The sequence below is a fragment of the Homalodisca vitripennis genome, chromosome 1 (assembly GCF_021130785.1).
Source record: "Homalodisca vitripennis isolate AUS2020 chromosome 1, UT_GWSS_2.1, whole genome shotgun sequence".
NCBI lineage: Eukaryota > Metazoa > Arthropoda > Insecta > Hemiptera > Cicadellidae > Homalodisca > Homalodisca vitripennis.
In genome coordinates this window covers 90,040,001-90,065,369 of record NC_060207.1, presented here as the reverse complement: position 1 = coordinate 90,065,369, position 25,369 = coordinate 90,040,001, and the positions used below count along the sequence as shown (strand labels likewise).

Genomic DNA, 25,369 nt, shown 5'->3' with positions numbered 1-25,369 from the left:
TCATCATTTTAGTCCTCCAATACCAAAGGATGGTTCGGATTAGTCAGTTTTGATAGTGAACCGAGAGAGCAATGTGTGTTTGCTGATTTTACCAACTCAGTATTCAGACTCACATCTACGTATTTGCATCTGGATCCAGAATAAACAAGGTTACATCAATCGTCTTATGAATAATTCATGATTTATTTATCCAGAAAAATAATAAAAATGTTCCATTTTCCTTAATAAATGTTTGAAGGTACTATTAAAAATTTGATACGTCTTGTTATTCATATAGCTACATAGATTTCTATAAGTATATAATTTTATTAGATTTGAATCCAGATTAAATGTGAAATAAAAATTTTGAATAACAGTAAAACGTCAAAGGGACATATTTAATATTTATGTTATGTAAAGTAACAGTGCCTATGTGTTCAAGTTAAATATGGCGGGCATTATAAAAAATAACATTCATTTAGTTTTCAATAATAGTTTCTTCAGATGATATTCAGTTATTTTCAACTTCAAATCTCATAGGGGAATGTTTAAACGCTAACATTAAGTATGTCTAAAAATTCTGAAATAGTACCTCTATACGTTCCTAGACGTCGACGTTTTTATTTCTAATGGTTTTCTTCAAAGACATTGTTAACGTAACGGAAACTAATAAATGCAATATTTGCATTATTGTAGATACCAACCACTTCTTGGAAAAAGAAAATATTTTTAAATTGTATAGCAATCATGTCGATTTTCCTATTTATACATGGACCTTCTATAATGTCTTTATTGAAACAAATATAACCAAAAAAACTGATAAGAAATTTAGTTAAAATGTTTAAAAAGTCCTCTTTGTAATTTGGATGGATTCAACCAAGTTTTATAACCCAAAAAGTACAATCCAAAAAGTAATGGAGTAATAAAACCTTTCAGTAAAAAGTGAAATTTTAGTTTTCTTCCTAAATGTTCAAAGATATTCCACGTATTATAAGCAAAAGGACAAACGCCTTGGTGTCAAAACCTACATCGATTCTTAATAATGAAACACGTATTACGTAATAATCGTGCTTTAAAACCTTGGGGAAAATCTGATCGTGCAGTTTCAGTTATTACCGATGACGGGCGCCGTCCGTCACGCTAATTCGTAATTTTGGAATTGAAAAATATATTCGCGACAACGATTGTTTTAGCTTTTGTATGTTATATCGATAGTCTGTTAAAATATAACATCTTCAATTATGAAGCTGGTAGCCTTTCTCGACATCGATGATTGTGGCATCTGTTAATTGTTTGTTTTAATTAGTTGCCGTCTGAAATGACGTCGTTCTATTCTGAAAGTTTTGGAAACTTTGTGGAAAACATACTTAATGAAAGTAAAAATAAAATGCGCGATGGTAACTTTGATGGCGAAATTTTGAGTAAAAGTGGCAATGAAGAAAGTTAAGAAAATTATGTGGCAAGACTTTGAAATCTTGGGGAGTGGACAAGGTAAGCTAATGATCCACATAGTTTTTTTGACGATATATTTGTGGTATAAACCCAATTGTTTCTAGGGAACTAAATACTTAAAATATAAGATAGTAAAATACAATTTAGCATGTTATATTTTCGATTAATATTTTTAGTTGGCCCTAAGCACCGACACAATGATTTCCATCGTAAAATAAAAAAATAATTTCGGTACACGAGAGTAAAAATATTTACATTTTAATTAGTGGGCAATGAGTTAAAACAAACTTAATTGAGTGTAAATATATATTACATGAGTGTGTAATATATTGCATGCTCATATGATCGATTGGACCTCACCAGCAGTCCAATGTACCAGCAGGATGCAAACTGTCACTGTTTTTCCTACTTTTATTAAACCAGATAGTTTCTTTGCATGCCGATGCTGATTAACATAGTAAAAATTGTTATATATTATGTTTCTCCTGGAAAGACATCAAAAGGCAATTTTAAATATACATTGCATTTTTCTATCCAATGATATTAAGCTATTTTCAACTTTAAAAATGGCATGGGTTAAGTTAAACAGTCACAAAAACCCCTATGTCTAAATACTCATATATTGTATCTCTAAACGTTTTTAGACGTCGCGTCGATGTTTTTATTTCTAATGGTTTCCTTCAACACACAGTTAACGCGACGGAAGCTAATAGCTCTATCTACGCATCGAGCTTAAAATTAATTAATTTTCTTTTCCTATTTGGCTATATGTGTCCAATACTCTAATTTGGCGTAAACTCAGAATAAATCTATAAGCTGAAATAAAGTGTTGATATTCTTCCAAATGGAACGTTTATGGAAATTGTCACTATTTATTTTTGTTAATATTTTATTCGTTTTTTTTCACACTGTATTTTGTTTTAATTGCCATAACAAACTTTAATTTATACAAAGTTGGCTTCAGTATCAGATATTTTTTTTAAATACTAAAGAATTGTATGTCATATATACAAAATGAATATAATTGTATGATGCACAAGACTGAATTTTCAGAGAGAAGGTAACAGTAGGCAAGCATTCAACGTCAAAATGTCATAAATCGAAAGTGATCTTATTCAGAACACAGTCAAATTATTACGCTCCAATGTAAGCACAGAATAACTATCGGTATAAAATACAGATAAGGCGCTTGTTACTGATACTGACATTTTCCATGTAGGTTTTATTATATAATAATAATATTAAACCCATTTTTTCTTATTTAACTTTATTTATTTATTACAGCGTTTCATGGGGACAATTTATCATTTTGGAAATGGAGTTATTGAGAGTTGTAAAATTGGATAAGTTATCAGTTGTTGGTAAAAAATGAAAACATGGACTATGGGCTGTTTTGCGCATGTCATTTCGAGCCTCTGAAGGTTATTGTTTAATGTATGCCTACTTCACTGATTAGCCGTTTTTCACGGAAACTCCTCCACTACTTGCTATGCTACTCACTGATACCGCCCAATAACCGTCGTACTTGAATACACGTGTAGTTGACGTCGATACTAAACTGACTTGTTACGTATTCTGCTACAAACCCGAAAGCTTATTGTAAATTGAAACATAAAAAAACAAAAAAACAAATTGAATTGAAACTTTAAAAAGTAGTTAAATAAAATATAATATATCCTCTTGATCCGATGAGAAGAAAAGTCATGGTAACTTCTCCCTAAATACCTCTCCAACAGAAGATAGGGGTCAAAACAATTATTAATACGTTGAAAGTACATAACTATTTGGGAGAATTCAATAATGGTTTTTTGACAACTGACGAAGAGTATTACTAACGCATGAAATGTAATAAATGTTCTATATTTCTAAAATAAATTGTTCCAAGTCCTATAACTTAGTTTTAATCCCTAGTAGTAACTACAAAATCACCTTGTATTTGATCTCCAGCACCATTATTGAGTACAATATGTAGAATGGAGACCTAGAGTGGACATTAATAGCGCCTGTTGTTGAGGGCCAAGAGACCTACTGTGTGTGTTCTATGACCTGACAACTCCGATCATGAAATGTGGGAACAAATGGAAGCCCTGGCGGGAGTGTGTGATGACGTCATCATCATCATCACATTGTGTAGTACCAAGTGAACCCAATGTCTAGAATGGAGACATAGAGTTGAACACAGATGGGCCGAGAGACCTACTATGCGTGCTCTATGACCTGACTACTCCGATCATGGAATGTGGAAATCAATTGAAGCCCTGGCGGTAGTGTCTCGTGACGTCATCATCACATTGTATAGTACCCAGTGAACACAATGTGTAGAATAGACACCTAGAGTGGAACACTGATGAGCCGAGAGACCTAAACTGTGTGTGCTCTATGATCTGACCACCCCGATCATGGAATGTGGGAATCAATTGAAGCCCTGGTGGGAGTGTCTCGTGACGTCATCATCATATTGTATAGTACCCAGTGAACACAATATGTAGAATAGACACCTAGAGTGGAACACTGATGAGCCGAGAGACCTAATACCTGTGTGTGCTCTATAATCTGACCACTCCGATCATGGAATGTGGGAATCAATTGAAGCCCTGGTCGGAGTGTCCTCGTGACATCATCATCACATTGTATAGTACCCAGTGAACACAATGTGTAGAATAGACACCTAGAGTGGAACACTGATGAGCCGAGAGACCTAAACTGTGTGTGCTCTGTGATCTGACCACCCCGATCATGGAATGTGGGAATCAATTGAAGCCCTGGTCGGAGTGTCTCGTGACATCATCATCACATTGTATAGTACCCAGTGAACCACATGTGTAGAATAGACACCTAGAGTGGAACACTGATGAGCCGAGAGACCTAAACTGTGTGTGCTCTATGATGATCTGACCACCCCGATCATGGAATGTGGAATGTGGGAATCAATTGAAGCCCTGTCAGGTGGGAGGTGTCCTCGTGACATCATCATCACAATAGTATAGTAACCCAGTGAACACAATGTGTAGAATAGACACCTAGAGTGGAACACTGATGAGCCGAGAGACCTAAACTGTGTGTGCTCTGTGATCTGAACCACCCCGATCATGGAATGTGGGAATCAATTGAAGACCTGGTCGGAGTGTCTCGTGACATCATCATCACAATAGTATAGTACCCAGTGAACACAATGTGTAGAATAGACACCTAGAGTGGAACACTGATGAGCCGAGGAGACCTAAACTGTGTGTGCTCTGTGATCTGACCACCCCGATCATGGAATGTGGGAATCAATTGAAGCCCTGGTGGGAGTGTCCCTCGTGACATCATCATCACATTGTATAGTACCCAGTGAACACAATGTTAGAAATAGACACCTAGAGTGGAACACTGATGAGCCGAGAGACCTAAACTGTGTGTGCTCTGTGATCTGACCACCCCGATCATGGAATGTGGGAATCAATTGAAGCCGTGGTGGGAGTGTCTCGTGACGTCATCATCATATTGTATAGTACCCAGTGAACACAATGTGTAGAATAGACACCTAGAGTGGAACGTTGATGGCGCCTGACCTAAAGTGCGTGCTCTATGACCTGACTACTCCGATCATGGTAATGTGGGAATCAATTGAAGCCCTGGCGGGAGTGTGTCTCGTGACATCATCACATTGTGTAGTACCCAGTGAACACAATGTGTAGAATAGACACCTAGAGTGGAACGTTGATGGCGCCTGACCTAAAGTGCGTGCTCTATGACCTGACTACTCCGATCATGGTATGTGGGAATCAATTGAAGCCCTGGCGGGAGTGTCTCGTGACGTCATCATCATATTGTATAGTACCCAGTGAACACAATGTGTAGAATAGACACCTAGAGTGGAACGTTGATGGCGCCTGACCTAAACTGTGTGTGCTCTGTGATCTGACCACCCCGATCATGGAATGTGGAAATCAATTGAAGCCCTGGTGGGAGTGTCTCGTGACATCATCATCACATTGTATAGTACCCAGTGAACACAATGTGTAGAATAGACACCTAGAGTGGAACGTTGATGGCGCCTGACCTAAAGTGCGTGCTCTATGACCTGACTACTCCGATCATGGTATGTGGGAATCAATTGAAGCCCTGGCGGGAGTGTGTCGTGACGTCATCATCACATTGTGTAGTACCCAATGAGCACAATGACCGCGCCTTTGACATAGTCCTCTCTCACAGTAAGTTATTGGCGGAACTTGATCTACAACCAACCGATTAAACATTTAGATCAAACATCAAATCAGTATCAGGCTTTTTCGTGAACTTTGTTATACCTTTTTTGTTATGCTTATCTGTGTTATGTATCTTAATTATTATGTATCTTAATTACACTTTATTTGCCTTTTCAGAAACCATTATACGTTGAACAGTTTTATAAACGATTTCATTCAATAAAATAAAATAAAAACACAAGTAACAATGTTAGTATAAAATAATCTATAATGATTTGAATATTTCCGTACTAACTTAAAAATTTTAGACGTTATTAGAAAAAAATGGGATAAACAATCTTACAAAATATAGTTATTAATAATGGAATCCACCCCAAGTGTTGTTGAACAGGTTATCAGTCGATTGGTTAGTAATATAATATGAGCTATACTACTGGAGTACAACTCTTTAAACCCAGTAGTGTCCAAAACAGTAGGTATTGGAGGTTACATGCACATCCACACCTTGAATGGGATTTTAAGTCCATTGTGAATAACAAATTCATTAAGGAATATAAAACACGTTGTATTACCTTAACTGGTATTATTGCTATTTTACCAACTAAGCATAAAATATAATTGTACGCTAAATGAATATAGGGGTAATCAGAAATTCCATGCGGATTACTGTCCGACCTTATCATTATCAAATGAGCTCACAATTTTCCTTTACTAGTTAACTGACACGACCTTGTCCGGAACTTACAGCGGCTATCGCAGAGATAACCGATGTCACGCAATAACGAGCACGATTATTACTTAAATGGCTGACCGCTGCCCAACGGTGGTGCTTAATTACTCCGAAACATAATTTGTATGAAATAGCGTTTGTTCCGAAATGTGAGGAGGCTATAAGCGGAAAATTTGACAAACTTGAATCCTACCAAGTACAAAATATAGTTATTACTCCACGTATTTATTGCCTACTTTGTAATGAGGAAAGAATACTATGTTATGACCATTCTGAAAACATTCGCTACCCCGTGATCTAAATTAGGTCACAATCAATAAATATTTCTTTGATATGCTTCGTTAAATTCCTAATATAAAAAAGCTAAAGAAACCGGATTTTTCCAGACATGTACCACCGATGGGAAATGTCCGGGAAATTACTGTTCCTTCACAAAGAATTGAATTTGGGTAAAACTAAATATTACTGCCTCCCTGTTGGACATTATAAAAATGTCAGATACCCAAAAACTCATGAGACAGAGATGGAGGAAAATTTACATCCTTTTACCAATGCCGTCGGTTAGAGAGAAATAGTAGGACCTACTACCGGCAAAGTTCTTTCTCATTGTTATCTTGTGTTTGGTTAAACTGATATATTCAAACGCCTAACTATATAGACCAAAAGATAAAATTGGGGTGGAAGTCGTAGTTTAGATTAATAATAAACTGGGTCTCCATAAGACCACACAATATAAGTAAAAACTTAGTTATATCAAAACTCACAGGCGTGTAATTTCAAATAGTTAAGCTATTCTGGAACTATGAAACCTGATTCTTTTACGATTACTTAATTTTCAACATAATTTAGATTCTTCGCATAAACTGAAATTGTGTCGATAACATTTCATTAATAAAGCATTGTTACAATATGATGTACACTACGTAAAACCTTGACTACACAATCAGCCTACAGCGGAAGCACCAAAGAGATTAGGAAGGATAGTGAAGAATGAGATGTGATAATATAAATAGTCTGTATACAGGGTGTGTAGAATGTCTGAAAATACCTGAATATTTTTTAAACCATACCATATAAAAATTTGCACACATGTTAAATATTTTAGAATCATCATACTTTTAGATTGAGAGACGCGGGACGGCGCTTGAAATCTTAAATTCAAGCCCTATTTAACATGCATTACATTTTAAGGGTAGTTAACATTAAAATAATGGTGGAAATCCACACTTTACAAGCTTTATTCATTACAAATGGCAACTGTTAGAATAAGATCAATATTGAACCTTTAAACGACCGCTATTTTTTGTTGGGAGAAACGTTTTAGGCACGTAGAGCACAGAACATGGAGCGCATTGAGCATTGAAAGTGTTGTTTTTCGTATAAGTACTGAAACAATGAGCATTTATTTTGGTTATTACAAAAATATTTCTTTGTTTCCAGGTGTTTTACACACCCTTTATAACGTGCCAAACACCAACATCCAAATTCATAATCGATGCTGGGAGCTAAATGTAACGGATAAATAAGACGGGTCTCAGGTACAACAGTGTACATGATACTGAGCCTAGAACAAGCTCGATTTCCAAACGAGACGCAGATCTACTGAAACATTCCCTGGAAAAAAAGTACTTCAGCGTTGGAAAAGGCCCTTAACATCTCCACTGTGACATGAGTCATGTACCACCTATTTATTAGGACAGCCGGAATATTATTATTGTGCGTCCACCGCATCAATTTGTTAAAAAAAGTTCTTAAGACAAAGGGATTCTCTAATTAGCAATGAGATTGTCTAGTGACATGATGAACATAGTAATGTCCTAGTTGGTTCTCGAAGCCAAATAAAAAAGTCCAAAATGAAATGTATTATATTTATTTTGTGAAAATTAGAATTTAAAACTTTAACATTTGAGATTTGTATTCATATTAAAAAGTGGTAATGGAAAAGAAACTTTTTCTAGACGAGAATACTTCGTACTCGTAAACGTTCGTCATGGAAACCGTGCAAACACAACCTAACGTCTATAGGAGCTGCTGCACAGCAGTGTTGAGGTATTCATAGTTGTGACATGACATTATAAACTGTAATATAATAGAATCGTCTGATAGAATCTATATCCTGACATATTGTAAACTAACGAGGAGCGCTGTGAGTAAGTTAGATTGCTGGGAACGCCGCGCCGTACCTCTGACGCATAGGCAATCCAGTGACACAGTACGCTATTGATCAGTTTTTTTAACCCGGCTGGCAGGATAAATGATAAGTGTATTATAGGAAACATAACCAATAATTAAGAACCCATAATATAGAAACGACATCAAATTTTACTCCACAAGAGCAATTTTAAACCTCAAACACTGATATGCTCTCATTTTTGGTTATGGACTTACGGGATGTCACATTTTAATGATCTCGTTAATACGCACCCAAACTTTTTTTTTTAATTTTTACTAAACAATTATTTATTTTTAATGTTAAAACTAAGTACAAAAAAGTTCAAGATTTTGTTTAAAACACCAATAAACGTATTTAAAATAACTAAAAGGCCTTTGGATGTGTATTAATTATATCCCTAACAGCATTTTAAAAATCTTGAATACCATAATTTGTTATCATATACTGTAATATTATTATTATATCATAATCATAATTATATTTGGGCCACATTGAGTTGGCTTAACCACAATTAGATTCTTACCACATGGACTTGTTTAGTACCTTTAATAGTGACATCACATCACTTAGGAGGGGCTTATTCTTGGAGTTTCTGAGAAAGTTCCCTCCCCACGTTCTGCACTTAAGTATAGAATACATAGTTTCACATTTCCACCGAACAGCGTCACTTACCGGACCTCCGGATACTTATGGAAATTCCACTGACCGTACATTATCTGTGACATTTCAGATTTCCAGAATTTCTTTATAAATATTATATACCATATTTCATAACATTTATTTTAATCTACCAGCGTTTTTTTCTTTTAACACGCTTTCCCCATATTAAAATACTAAAATATTTATAATTTAAACAATACAGTATTTATGACATTTTACGGTGTTTCAGGATATGATTTCTGCTTAGACAGTTTTCTCAGAATTTTAAAGAAAATTTACACAATTCAAGGAAATGTTCCCGTTCGAAATATCAATCCTCCCATAACCAATATAACATACATTTTTAACTACGTAAAATTATGTTTGTGGTATAATATACTGGTGTCATAATATTGCCTATACCTACTGCAGTATTTAAGTGTATTTTGATTAAAACATTAGAAAATTACATGTTTATCGTAATGTACAAAATAATAACTTTATATAAACAAGGCTCATAATAAGCTAAATCCTTAAGTTGTTTTTTACAAGAAGTACAAAATCAAAACTGTACATCAAAACTGTACACAATTGTCTAAGTAAAGTGTAATAATTATGACGTGTTGTCATATGTGGATTTTAATGATATTTACGCTTAAATTTTTTAGGAGTCAGCCATTTTGAAAATAAAGCTTTCAAAAGAATTATTTTTTCAAATTATATAAGAAATTTCAAATTATTAAAACAAGCTGTCCGCAAATTAAAATTAGTTAAGTAAAAGAACAAAATGTCAGATATTCGGGTAATTATTAAGTCTTCGAAAATTTTAATATGAAATTCTGGTTTGTATTTGATCTAGGAAATAATACATGAAAATATTGGTAGAGAGTTCTGGGACAATCTGGATATTGTTTTCAGTTTAAAATCTGTTGTTTTCCAGAGCGTGGCCAAAATACTTCATAAATTAAATTATGAAAGCAGTTTTTCATACAACCGGAAAACGTAAATAGCCTAATAATCAATAAATTATAACACCGACCGCGTAAGGCTAAGAAAAGAAAATGTAAATGAAAAAATTGGAAATTTCAGGGATACTTTCCCTTTCAGAAACGCTTTATGAAATAAAACTTAAAATCGTAAATGCCATTAAGACTTCTAAGAGGGATAATGGTATCTTGACATCTCATTGCTTGCAGTCGTACCGATAATAGTGGCGAATTTTTAGCACAAAAGATTCCTTAGCGTATTACATGCTTTAGTCTACTCGTATTCGCATTTGCAAGGTAAGTTAGCCTGAAGTGGTTACATAAGCACTCACAACCCACTAATAATAGAGCATACTTATCACACTACTTGGTTATTGTGTTTCACTACTATTATTATTTTAATAGGTTCTTTGTTGATAATATATTTGTATTTTACACCTTTTTATTTTGAAAACTTGTATATTTATCATATAGATATGCACAATCTATATTTGTTTTGATACGCATAGAACTTTTGCATACTCTTTCTTGGTTGTAGAAAATTGTTGTTGTATCATTATTGCTTTTCTTCTGCTGAAATAAGAGTAGTATACAGCGATCATTGGACTGTATATGCCAATATAAAAGATTGTATAGAAATCTAAATAGTTAGTTTAATAAACACCGACTAAAAATGAGAAAACCTCATAGTAAATTTTAAATCTTGACAAAATTATTCGAATTTTGGATTTATATCAAATATTGATATAGTAAAACTTAACAGGTGTTTTAATGGTTCAAAGGTAAGTTTTACACATCACAATGGTTATTTTTCAAAAGGACTAAATTCAGATACATGTTCGTACTAAAAGTATTGTCAGACTGCATAGATATAAATACAAACTAAAAATGTATTTCTTTGTTAACTTTCACAATATTGTGGTATATACGCTAGTAGTCTAAGGTGATACAACGTCGAAGTATTTTTGAGTTTTGAATTTTAACTTAAACCAGGTGACTCCAAACATTTTTGTAAAGCCAATGGGTCATAAACTTGAACATGTATTTAATTGAAAGGCAATTAATGTGGATATACTAACTACTAAGAACTGAAAGTAATACAGTTACTGAAACAATACATTAGGTTCTAAAGAAAACGATTACAAAATTCAAAAGAAATACCATTCAACTCGTATTTAATAAAATTAACATTGTATATTTTTGCTCAGGTCTTGCCTATAATTGGCACAAACTATTTTAAAATATTTTGTTTCATAATGTCTAAAAATATTTAAAAAGAAACAGTTTTCCTTACACAGTGTATGCAAAATTATGCTGTTTTCAATTACAAAGTAGAGGACATTCCACTTGTGATTAAACAAACGGCACTGACTGTCAAATTTACTCTAATTGAAAAACATAAATTAGCTGAGCTCTTATTAAACACAAAAATAAACCACTACTGTTAATTGCAGCATTTTGTCCACCGAACCAGAAATGCGATCAAGTCTCACTGATGCTGATACTGAGAGTGAGAAAGTAAAGCTAGTTTAGGCTATTGGCCGCTTTTGGCATCGATAACTTACTTGTGCTACAGACCGAACAAGAAATGCGATCAAGTCTCACTGATGCTGATACTGAGAGTGAGAAAGTAAAGCTAGTTAAGGCTATTGGCCGCTTTTGGCATCGATAACTTACTTGTGCTACAGACCGAACAAGAAATGCGATCAAGTCTCACTGATGCTGATACTGAGAGTGAGAAAGTAAAGCTAGTTAAGGCTATTGTCCGCTTTTGGCATCGATAACTTACTTGTGCTACAGACCGAACAAGAAATGCGATCAAGTCTCACTGATGCTGATACTGAGAGTGAGAAAGTAAAGCTAGTTAAGGCTATTGGCCGCTTTTGGCATCGATAACTTACTTGTGCTACAGACCGAACAAGAAATGCGATCAAGTCTCACTGATGCTGATACTGAGAGTGAGAAAGTAAAGCTAGTTAAGGCTATTGGCCGCTTTTGGCATCGATAACTTACTTGTGCTACAGACCGAACAAGAAATGCGATCAAGTCTCACTGATGCTGATACTGAGAGTGAGAAAGTAAAGCTAGTTAAGGCTATTGGCCGCTTTTGGCATCGATAACTTACTTGTGCTACAGACCGAACCACCACCTAGCTCGAACCAAGGGAATCTTTCGAGATACCCTTCCCTCTCTACTCTTCACGAGAGCACGTGGATTGTTCAGTGACGCTTTTACTGTGAAGAAGTCTGTAATCGGTTAAGCCAAGAGTGGAGTTTGCTATTTGTGAAAGGTGGGGGCCAAGTAGCAGACTGTCAACTCCCCTTTCCAGTTTTCACACTACCTGGTTCTGTACAAATATCACTATGCATGTATGTCACGAAATTTGGCGAATTCGTCATCTGCCCTAGCGTTCTGATAGACTTAATATAGTACATATTATAAATAAAAATGAATCGCAAAATGTGTTGTTAAGCGCTAATATCAAGAACGTCTGGACCAATTTGGCTAATTCTTCTTTTTTTTTTAGATATCCGATGAAACCAAATGAAGGTTTGTATAAAGACAGAGATCCGAAAAGGTTCCTTGAATATTTTAGAATTCGGACGAAATTGTTTTGTTTCATAATCCAAATTTAACTGACACTATACAACTGTTGACACTTTAAATTCCTCAAAGAGGATCAATCATTAATTTGTTTGCATTTAAATTTAGAACAGTGCTTGATCAGTTGTGGTGCTGATAGCAAAGACAAAGCCATATCTAACTTTTCCTCCAGATTGCGCCAGTAACGAATTTTAAAAATCAAATGCATTGTAAATACTATTTAAATCATAGAGTATAAACATTTAAATATTGTTACAAAACCATGCTTAATAACCAAAGCTGTGAATATTTTCACATAGGGTACTCGAATCTAGTCGGGAACTTTGATTTTGTGTTATGGAATTGTAAAGTGGTTTAAGGAATAAAGAGAAATGAACACTAAAATACCACAACCGTTATTTTCTAGAATATAGCCGATTAACAATAAGACTTCTATGACGCAAAACCTTACAACCATTATTTAAAATATTGCATGAACGTAATAATGATTTCTTCCTTATACCCAAATTAGGTCGGATTTCTCCCTAGACCGTATCAAGCTTCCGAATTCTACGTATGAATGTATATCGGTACAAAAAGGCAAACTCTACTATGGAAATGGAAATATCTTATACTAAATATAAGCACTTTTTGACCGAAGTAGGTTTCCGACAGCTACATTACATATGTATAAGTTTTTGATCAGGGCAATAAGACAAACGCAACAGTAGCACCATAAGTGAATATAAACGGCCGGAACTAGACACTTTTTGACCGAAGTAGGCATTTCAGTTCTGAACGTGTTTGTATATATATATTTTCTTCGTTGGGACTGCAAGACAAACTAATCATAGCACTAGATCTTAGATCGAAATTATGTGACAAGGAAAAGAAGTAAAGGTTTTTTGAACGATGCAAGTTTCCCAGATCTGTGTATTTATTTGTATTTTCATGAAAATCCAATTAATTCGAACCATCAATGTTTCTACACGTGCAAACATGATTTGAGAGTAGGGTTGATCCTCTTCACCACTAACAGTGAAGTAATATGTAACAGATGTATGCCTAATTATGCTTACAGTTTAATAGGGCCTCGTCATATTACATCCTGTCATTTTACTTATTTGTAGGCCTATAAGCGATTTCGAATATTGGGTGCGAAGGCGCGGGTATCTGCTATTAGTATATACTACTTTCCTTTCTTTTCTATCTCTACGATTCCAATATCTCACCATGTCAGTGAACCAATGCTTGTTAATAACTAGTACGAGAAACATAATTTTAAGAGAGTAAGGTTTGATCGTTTAACCGTTTGCGATATTTAAGCCAGATATACTTTAATATATTAAAAATATAATAACTTATATAATAAATACTATTATAAATATTATGTAACAGATAAACTCATTAATATCTGTTAGCTCAGCTGGCGCGAATCTCTCGCTCAGAGTACAGAAATCCACTGCCGCTCCGCTATTGACCGAAATACATGTTCGCTGACTGGCCGCGGGCCTTAGTTTGGAGACCCCTGCCTTTAGAGCACAGTTCAGGTAAAACGGTAAGAGTTAGAGTTCAATATATTAGCTCATTAAATTAGTAATATGCTTTGATTTTAATATAGCATGTTTAATTGTGTATGTTATGTGTATTGTGTTATATTAGCCCCATATACGTTCCCTGTTGTTAAATAACTTATTATTTGGATGGCAATATTATTTCTAATGTTCTTTAGCCTATACAGTAGTAAATACTGATACAACGTAGTATCGATAAGCCCAAAAGAACTTAAAGAGGCATTTCAAGTCTTCATTGCAGTTTTTGTACGGAGTCCCAAAATTAATAGTACTCTTCCTTGGAACAAGAAAATCCTCTAGGACCTTTCTGTCAAGAGGTTTTAGCACAGATGGACAGGCATAAGGAAAAAAAAACACGGTTTCATGAAGGTCCTGTCGGGTCCTTAATAAATGTATGATTCTGGTCATATTGCATGATGTTACCTTTTCTCTTGTTTCTTTTATTTATTTCGTCCTGTTAAAACCTGGGTTTGCACAAACTGGAAAAAATTCTAGGACAGACAGTCTAATATTTTGGCTGTATAGTACACAAATATTTTCAAACGGTTAAATATATGAATCTACGATATTTATATAAAAAAATTGTGCAACTATTGGTACAAGTGTGTTTTTTTCTTCAAATTTGTGGATTAACAGAAATTGCAATGTACGAAGGCTCTAAAAGAAGTTTCTTCCTGTATGTATTTATACACTATTGTTAACGTAACATTTAGTATATCAAATATATAGACCTACTTAACAGGGCCTTAGTATTGTTAAAATACTATATATTGAATTTTGACGTTCCCGTATAATATATAAAGTTGGTTAAATTTCTGGATAAATAGTGGCGCCGCGCTGTTCGAATTGAAGTTGAATACATTTTCACTCGCAGTCAAAATTAAACCTGCCTGATAACATAATATATACCAACATTAGTTTCTACGTTTAGAAACCAATAGTGTACAGTTGACTGAAAGTTGAAAGCCTTAAATCATTTAGGCTACTTTTTATATAGAAGAGATGGTTTCTGTCACATTATTTTTTCTCTAGAAGATTCTATGAGGATATTTTTATATTAATCCTTATATTTATAAATTCTTCAAAAGTTAAGGATCCGTGTTTAATGAATAACGGATTTTTACAAAAATAAAGAAATAAATAAATAAAAGACCTCTTAAGCATATTATACTAGCCCCGCGGCTCGTAGTTTTTTGAATAACCTGGACGTCATACACACACAGTGGTGAACACAGAAATCTTCTCTGGGCGATGTCTGGAACACCGGGGTGTTGGGGGTATGGAAAACCCTCCAGATCAGTAGGGAGTCTGGGGGTCCTCTCGCGAGAAATTTTTTACATATAAGATTCGAAATTGTTATTTTATAGTGCTTCTGACATATAAAAGCAGCGCAAAGATGCGGTCAGAATTTATGAAGTTAACTGTAAACCCCCACCATACCACAAATCACTAGAAAGTTCATACAGGGATGGTTAAAATCTTCTGCAACAAATAATACAGATTATATGAAGCGTATTTAACTACAAAAATATAATTAAAAGATTAACCATATATAGAACAAAACAGTATAAACTTTAGATCACAAATCAACGCCAAAGCTAAATAATCTTTCTACTCTATGATCAGAAACTATACATATCCGAGTTTGAAAGTTGACCATAATCTAAATAATAGAGTTCGTACAATAACGGGAGTTGTACTAAAATTAGCTTGTTTATTTCTGCGCTTCGACATATAAAACTGTTTACATCGACAAATATTGGTTTTTGGCGATTTTCAATCAAACTACAACTTTGAGAATTCATAATAGGAAATTTATGATCGAATTGAGACTAAATGTTTATGTTTATACAAAATAGATGAAAAAGTATACTGTAATTGAATGTGTACTTTTAAAATAGTAGGAATGAAAATAAAGTTTTTATTAATTTACCATTTTAACTTTTATTCTTGACCGTGTGGGCCACAAAATCTGGAATTGGTTACGATACTGAGATTTGGGTTTTTCTTGAGCATGTAATTTTAAAAACCAATATTGAAAACGTTAAACTTTTAGCAGATTACATTGAGCAGATTTTGTTAATTTACCGTGACCGGCATCTGCTCGTATTAACGCGTAAATCGCTAGACTAGTGGGCGGTGTTTCCTGTGACAGCGAACGACAACAAACTAACAAAGTACAGAACTGCTCAAGACTCAGCAACTTACTCTCTACTGTAACAACTAACTGACCACGCTGGGACTACTGTAACAGATAATTTGTAACGGGTACTTGTCTGTCTCGAGAGTTACAAGTTACCGCAAACAGTAATTTCTCGATACAGGTTACTGTTACAGGTGGTACTTTTTTGATGGGTACTTTACACGTTTACCGCTATTCCCGGTCCAAAGTATTCAGACTCGTTTAGCAGCAACAGTAATTGGAACATGTACTTTTAGAAGTACTCTGTAACGCGTGATTCTAAATCGGTAGGTCTACGAGTACATTTTGTACTCGTTACCTAAAAGTACCGTGTAAATGTAGAAGCCACAAGAAATATTAAGAACTAACCTCACTTTCGTAGTTGCGGCATGTCGGTGAAAACCAAATGTATAGGCTTGTGAACAAAACTGAATTAGTATATGTGCAGTGTTTGTTGTGTATTTCGTAAATTGAAATAGTAATAAAGTTTGAATTTGTAAGTGATTATGGTTGATTTCAAAGTTCCAACATAAGTGCTATTTTTAGTGTAAAATATACTATTAGGATCGAATATTTGAAAATAAAATGGTCTTGGGGGGACAGGTTTCCGTTCGTACCCCCCCGCCACTGCGACCCTGCATTTAAAAAGGCATACCAGACCTTCCTAAGTGATGGTTACTGTAAGATATTCCAATATTATGATCCTTTTTGGAATAATTGATTAAGTTTAAAGAGAAGTGTTTCATGGCCGTGAAGTTGGGCAGTGAAACAGTTTTGATTAGCACATGACTTGTCTTTGTACAAAATTCAATGACATATGTTTGATCAACTCCAATGAATTCAGTAATACTTAAACTATTTTAGGCCAGCGTGGATGAATCATCACGTTGTAGTCCGTAGCTTTCTAAATAAAATCTGGATTTATTATCTATCCACAAAAAGGTACATCTAGAGTGCAATAGTTTTAATTGATGCCAAAATATGTATCTAATATAATAGTTTTCCATGATCGCCGTATAAAAACCAGGAAATTCTTATATTTTAGATAAAGTGATACGGTTTTCTGAGTATCAAGTAGGCTTTAAATAGAACACATTTTATCAAAAATAAATAGAAAGCTAGTTTATAGAAAATGTAATTCTTTGTGTAAAAACGTGGTTTGTTGCACAATAGTATATTTTCCGTGTATAACAAATTAGGTCAGAACAGCTCATCTGATTAGATCACGTGCATAGAAACACACACGATGGTCGTGCAGTCTATATGCGGACGGATATTTTGGCTAAACACACTCTTTTTACTTCAAGGACACCACACCGGAAATTCCTAATAAAAGCTACGAATTGATTTTCAGGACCATCACAATATAGTGTTTTATTCAGGAGCGTATCTCAGAGGGTAGTATGAGGGAATCCTTTACTTCAAATTTTGCCTTATAAAACTAAAATAATTCGAAATTCTAAGGATATGTCAACACACTTGTATTTGCAACAAAATGTAGGATTCAATGCAATTTCAGCATGTTTTTTTTTATTCGGGTGTGAACACAGAGGCATCAACCTCGTCTGTAATACCGTTCTATCTTATTAGTATTTTTATTTTAAAAATATGTTAAAACACACATGTGCACGTCATATTCGAGATATTTTTATTTTCTGGTATTCTAAATAGTATAACACAAAAAATAGTTTTTGGGGTAGTAGACATCCAGTGGGAATGGTGTACAAGGAGTTTTAACGTAAGCTTAACTGAAGATGTACATCATTATAAAGGGGTTGTTTAGCAGAGATGAATGTTAAAGGGAAAAAAACCTGGTATCAGTTATTATAATTTCTTATTTTTAGGTTGTGCTTTGGACTTGATGTACATCTTACATTACATATGTTTAAACAATGTACATCTTGAGCTATGCTTACGTTAAATTTTTTGCTGAACTCCTTTTGACCATCCTCTCTATATTTCATATGAAGAGTCAGTTTTAAAAACTATCATAAATCCAGTATTCATTTACTAAGTTTAACTTTCACAACATAAGCCAAGACAAGAATATTAAACCATCTAGAACAGAACTTACATTGTAAATGTTTCAAACTTTAAACCAGCATAATTTTTTAAAGAGTGAACTCTTTGAGGTCGGATTTGCAGTATTTTACTCTACCTTTAATTTATCCTACTCAACCTATGCTCTCATTTAATATTTCCTTCTGACTACTTGCGGGTCATCCGTCTGACATGCCAAAAATATGGTAGTTACTTCAAAACGTAAGGTAATTAATTTCTCATTATCAAATTCCAAGTCCAGTAATGATGTACCAAGTTTAATTGCTTTACCTGTAATCTTTCGGGAATTATCAAGCCCGTGCGTGACCTTTTTACACCCTGTATATTATATACACTCTTAATCCCTGAAATTGGTTCCATGCGAAATATTTTCCTGGTTACGGCCGTGGTTATGTCATGTATAGTAGAATCATAGATCACAATAAGACCAATTTGGTCTTATTGTAATCTATGGGTAGAATACACGCCGCAGTAACCTTTTATTTGGTTACTTTTCAGTTATTCTTTAACTAAGTAATCTGTAATTTTATGAGTATTTAAAAGGACAAGTAAAAAAAAAACAAAAACAAAATTCGGCTGTTGAAAGAAACATGACGTGACACTCTTACCAGAATTCTTTCACGCTCTGTTAGGATTCTGTAATTCGATATTCTATTCTTGCTGGGCTGGGCATTCTGAGATTCGCGAAAGTGACGAGTTGTAGTCGAGATAGCGGCCGGTAGGGGCGCTAGTTGTGAGAACAACTGCCCCAGTTGACATCTCTGCCTCAACAAGTAAACAGCTGTTGAGAGCGCCGAGTGTGAGCGTGGACTGTGTCACGAGAAGGTTTACGCGGTAACGTGTCGCGTGTATGACGCGCCGTGTGACACTGACGCGAGTGTAGGCCACGTGTTGTCAACACAAAATCCTGACGTTTAACCGGTACCATGAATTATCTCACCAGCTGATAAGGTCTCGGTCAAAGTTCGACATGCTGCCTTTCCAGTGTTAGTCCCACTGCCGGCTCATCATAGCAGGCATCTATGATTTACCCTTAATTAATTTTAGATTCCCAATCATTTTTTAATTTACGGAAAAAAGTATTTCAATTAGTTTTGCATCAAGTGTCAACAAAAATCAGAATGGCTGATTCTGAAAAGGTACGTTCACATTAACTTTTAAGTTTTTTTGGTAAAATTTTATATTCTTGTAGTAACATTTTTTTACCAATTCCAATATAATTTAAATTGTTCTACTTAATGCATGTCACGTGAGCAATTTATTAATTAATATATTTACTTTTAATGGTAGTATAAGCTTCATAAGTTCATAAGCAAGTAAATGCAAAAAATGAAATCGTTTGAACATAGATTGGCGCGGTTTTGAACTGATAGTCATAGATCATTCTAAACATATTACGTTTTGTCGCGTAGATTTATTCAATGAAACGATATTAATTCCAGCTCGTACTATAGTTTATTATGGCATAAAATATGAAACATTTCCTTCACACATAATAGCAGTTGTGCCCGTGTTACTATGCTAGTTTCGTCTCAGTTTATTTGATTCCTGGTTATTGTGATGCAAATATATTAAGCCGTACTAAATAATAAAAGTTATTTAGTGGGAAGGCTTTTTATTTTCTTAAATAAAACCCAAAAACCTTGATAATCAATAGAATTATTATAAGTTAATTTTTTAAATTGAAGTTGGATTTCTTTGAAATCGATATTTTAAAGTACAGCAATAATGTTTTTACATGTGGATTTGCAATACCCAACGATCTCAAGCTATCAATAATAGTCTTAAGAGAAATATATATATATATATATATATATATATATATATATATTTATGTAATAAAATTATATGAAGAAAGAAAAAAAAAAACTTAAATACTTTTTCACTGTCGCTTATTTGTCTTTTTTGTAAATATTTAATATTTTTTTAAAACGACAATTGTCACAATATTAAAGGATTTATAGTAACAGTATTTTTCTTTCTCTAGATATTGATATTTTTTTATTATATAAACATTGGCCTTAAAAATATTTACAATAGCTTTGGATCGTCGGGCATTGCAATTGAAACATTGTGGAATTTTACTAGATTGTTCCTTAAAGAAATGTATATGTAAAAGAAATCTTAATGTTCCCTTGTAACTAGTGTGTTATATTGACTTCTACAACGAAAAGCTTGGAAAACTTAAATTATACAATGTACGGTAATGTTTTAATGGATGTATAAAGGGGGCGCGGGTGGAATATATGATGTATCACAGATATTGTGATGTAAATTTTGAGAATGGTATTAAACACATTGGTCTGGTTTATTCAGGCCGTAAAACACACATATAAAAATGTGAGCTGAAGTTAAAGTCATCGTATGGCGGATGGTACATACTACAGATTTAGGAGCTCCAGTCTGCACTACGCAGCATTCCAGTCACGTTTTGCCACTTAGTTAACAATACTAGTCAGGCGCCCTTAATGCTGAGAACATTTCCATCGTTAATTCATACTAGATTTAGACTTCATACTATTGAAGCAATCCGTTTGTTTATAGGCGAATTTAGCACTAATAAGTCTGTTATTGTGGCTTTATACATGATTTTATCAATGCTATATGTGGAGATATAGTAGCCTACGTAATTCATCGTCGTGAATATGCAGTCGTGTATCTACTTTAGGACAATGGGCGTAGTAGTGATGCACGACTACCGCAACTTTTTTCTAGGAACCTTGGAAAAGGTACTGACGCGCCGGTTATATGGGCGTTTACCTCACTAAACCACTCTGCTGCTAGGTCCACTGGTTGTAGAGTGTGCGCTGAAACATAGTAAAACTTCACAGACAAGTTAAGGATGTTGGCTGGGAATGCAAACTGAAACAGAGTTCTGATTATTTTAACATTTAGTTCTCTGTCAAGGACACCGTGCTCTCTCGTACATCTGTAGCTATTTTATATGTTGTTGACGCCTTCACTGCAACACGATATACCGACTTCAGGACAGTGGTAGTAGTGATGTGCGTCCACCGCATGTGCTTAGTACTGTTCATGTGTTGAGGTACTATAAGACAACAATATTGAAAATTGTTGGTCAGTATGAGAAATTGTAGGCATCTAAATTAGTTATTTGGACAGTCTTGAAGTAGTCTCGTGGATGAAGTAAAGATGAGGATATAATGTTTGTACAGATATATGATATGACTGAAGGTATACAGAAATATGTTATTTCTATAAGCCATGATTCATTGAAACGAGCTTATTTTCTCTTTTAATCTCTTTAATACTCGTACATATGATAAGTGTCATTTAATTAAAAACGTAAATCGTCATTCATATAATAAGCTTACGCTACCGGGTACTATAAAAGATTGACAATCTTTTTAATAGATTTTCCCTTGAAAATGGTTCAAAACTTACCTAAAATGGCTTCTTAAAAGGATGCAATCCCCCTTGGAGAGATAAAACATTATTTAAAAATTTCCTGTATTCAGGGAACGTATCAGAGCTGTAACAATAAAATAACAAAATAAGCCAGCTAAAAACCAGTCGGACTGTAATAAGAACGAAAATAAAACTAGAACAAAAACACATTTTTCAACATTCAAAATGTATCCTAAATAATATGCGTAACAAAAAGCTCATTAAACATTTTACACGATAATCAAATATCACCAAAGGTTAAGTTGAAATTTACGTAAATTATTTTCGATCATTGCATAATTCAGTCTACAGTTATTCAATTTGTCCCTGTATATTAAGTTGAAATTCTACATAATAGGCATATTTGTAATCAACAATTTCATGTTTAATTTTTTTAATGATACGTGTTTGGAATAGTAATTACCTTAAAATAATTTATACCTAGCTTTTTGTGTTTTGTTTCAATAACAATTTAGATATAAGCAGCCTCGAAAAATAATGATAGAAAATAGACTAACTCAGGTCATGACTTTTTCACTTCAGTAATACATATAAACAAATTAATCTGTACATTTAGATAAGAATATTTGATGCAACTGGAAAATTTCATCTATTCTAACCATTCAGTAACCAAAGAAAGGTTTATAAGTATGGTTACACATTATCATAAAGAAGATAACTCTATGGTTGGTTGAACTTTTGATATACAGGTCAGTAATCAGTCAGTGACCTGACGTCGTGACCTTGACCTATGGTGAGATCTCATTCTCGTAATTACAGACTTTGGGCGTGTGTAGGCTTGCCGCCAATAGAGAGACGCATCTCTGACCTAAGTAAAGAGGTTATGTTCGCAACGAGACGAACACTGTCTGGACTTCTATGCTCTTGCATTATTTGACTGCGGCGTGAATCCTGGCAACATGCTTCTGTCTCAGTGATGACATTATTAGCTTAACGCATCTGCAAATAGGAAAAGTATATAAGCATATAACACTAAATAACGTCATATTTTATTGAACTTCGTGTCAAATGTAAAGGTTATTTTGATTAGCTATACTTGAAGTAAACACAGTAGTGGTGAATAAAAGCGATTGTTTCCATTACTGTACTAGCAATGGCTGTGATTGTTTATTATAAACAAATAACTACATATATACATGTCGGAAGTATTACTAAATGCAAAATATTATGATGCTATTAGAATGTTAAAATTAATATTTACGTCATACTAAAATTTAATATGATATTATAATATATGTAAAAAGAATACATTTGTATAAGTATTTGGTAGTAGCGGTTCCTTTGCGTAGCGTAAATGTTAGCGGTGTGTGTAGGGGCCTATACGGTTGAGGAGCGTATATTTACAAGAGTTGTCTGTTATCATTGCGACGAATCCGATTTTCTCATTATGGTTATTAAAAGGACATTCAACGAAATATCAGTAAATCACATTTAAGTTGTATGATTTTTCCTTGGCGAGAAGGTAACATTATTTCAGACATATTTTAACTGACTTTCTTGTTGTTAATAAAATATGAATATGGTTTTTTTAATTAAACAAAAATGTTATTGGTTGTTGTCTTGAGTGTATAAACATATTAACACAAATTATTTTTTAGAATAGAAAGTTAGTGGTGACAACACTTTACCCAGATTTTTATTTTGAAGAAGAGTATATATTATACAAACATACACGTTGACAATTAAAAACACAAGTAACTGGGATTCGAACTCATTATTATTATTCAATGTAGTACAACTAAAACTTAGGGGGGCATGGAATCGTTCCCCCTATTCTCATGCGTACGCTTCTCAAAATATGACCCTTTCAGTGCCATTTCCTGGAATAGTAGACTGTCATAACAACTGATACTAGTCGGCTAAACCGAACTTTGACACTGTAGGAGGACAACTTATCTAAATCAACACACGGACTTCAGACTGAGGTGATAATCCCTTCTATGAATTCCTGACGCAGAATGGATATTTGATAACACTGGATGTTTGTCACCCTTAAGAGCCGGCTACAATGGCGGTACCTTAAATTTAGTCATGTACTAATTAATGCATCCAAACGCATGTTTAGTTTTTTGTGTATTTTCGTTGATTACTTAGAAAGAAAACTTCACTTGTTGATATTATATAATTTAAATACTCGAAAATATAAACCTTAAAATAAAAAATAAAATGCGTTTAGTCGCGTATTCAACATACCTTTAAAGTGATACATGCTCAGTAGTTACGACAAAAACACTTTGTGTGTGTGTGTGTGTGTATTTTTTTTAAATTTAAAAGTGTTTTAAATTTAATATTATACTTAAGGAGCAAAACTCAATGTCGTTTCTCTACAGCTGACAAATTGATCATAAACTGCAATAAAGTTTTTACCGACGAAACCAATTGATATTATCGTAGCGGGAAAGATTCAGTTGTTAATTTAATCGTCTGTATTTGTAACAAATCTATGGTTTCCATTAAGATTTATAAAAATTGAGTATTCATGTTCCATGCTTCTGAATATATTTTTCATGATCACAATTTATAATAGCCTATTTATAATATACTTGATAGCCTATTTACGAAATTATTAATCTTCAGCAAATATTTATTGGGGTTGCGATTGTTATGAAATACAAGAGGAAGCGAACACTGATTTGCGCCGAAAAGGAAGTCAAGTAATAAAGCTTTTGAATTAGTGTAATTTGAGACATAGATATCAGTATCACAATGTTTAACATGAATTAGAGCTAATAATCGATCAGATGAACATCTTAAGACTCGGTAATGGGCTGGCACAAGCAGCCGTACGATTATTATCGACCGGAGGCCTGCGATTGTTGTTGACCTGACCTAACCTCATTTAAACTAGGGTGTACCGGTAGTGTGGCGCGCTCGCGCGTTGCTGCCACCTCCGTAGTCCATGCCACAGGTCGCGGTTACATGATGCAATCACCGGTGAAATATACTCAGCTGCGGAACAGGTGTTCGAAACGAGGACGATCGTTACGAATTGCTGAACCGTGCAGCACAGACTATTGCTTCCTGCTTGTACTCTGTCATTGGGGTAGAGTATTCGGTCAATTTGCAAACGTTGAGATCTCGTTAAATGTTTAGATTCTGAGTTTGTGAAAATTCTAGTTGATACAGATAGCAAAGCAACTGTCCATGAGCCTAACACAAATTTGCATTGAAATCAAATGAGTAATTTCCCTTAACAAAACGAAGTTTACCGTCAGTCCCCATAGTTTTAGAAAGAGTTTAAACGGGGGGCATCAAAAAGGTGAAAAATATCAAACAACAATTTCGCCCCAGATTAAATGTTTCAACTTGATACTCTTCAGACTTGAAATATAAACTTCAGAGACGAAAATTAAAGTTAAATTACATTCAGCCAACCTTATGAGAGCAGAAT

The 25,369-nt window shown here is 34.2% G+C and overlaps 1 protein-coding gene across 2 annotated transcripts in view; it reads left to right on the top strand.

Moving 5' to 3' along the window:
• Positions 1 to 25,369, top strand: part of LOC124366296 (b(0,+)-type amino acid transporter 1-like) — an 84,175-nt gene that overhangs the window by 6,000 nt on the left and 52,806 nt on the right. The window contains exon 1 of one of the 2 annotated variants that reach the window (XM_046822725.1): positions 19,288 to 19,688. The exons of the other annotated variant lie outside the window; for it this stretch is intronic. Coding sequence (XP_046678681.1) covers positions 19,671 to 19,688 — 18 coding nt within the window. The 5' untranslated portion in view covers positions 19,288 to 19,670. Of the gene's footprint in view, positions 1 to 19,287; positions 19,689 to 25,369 lie in introns of those variants that run through there. 2 annotated transcript variants of the gene reach the window in all.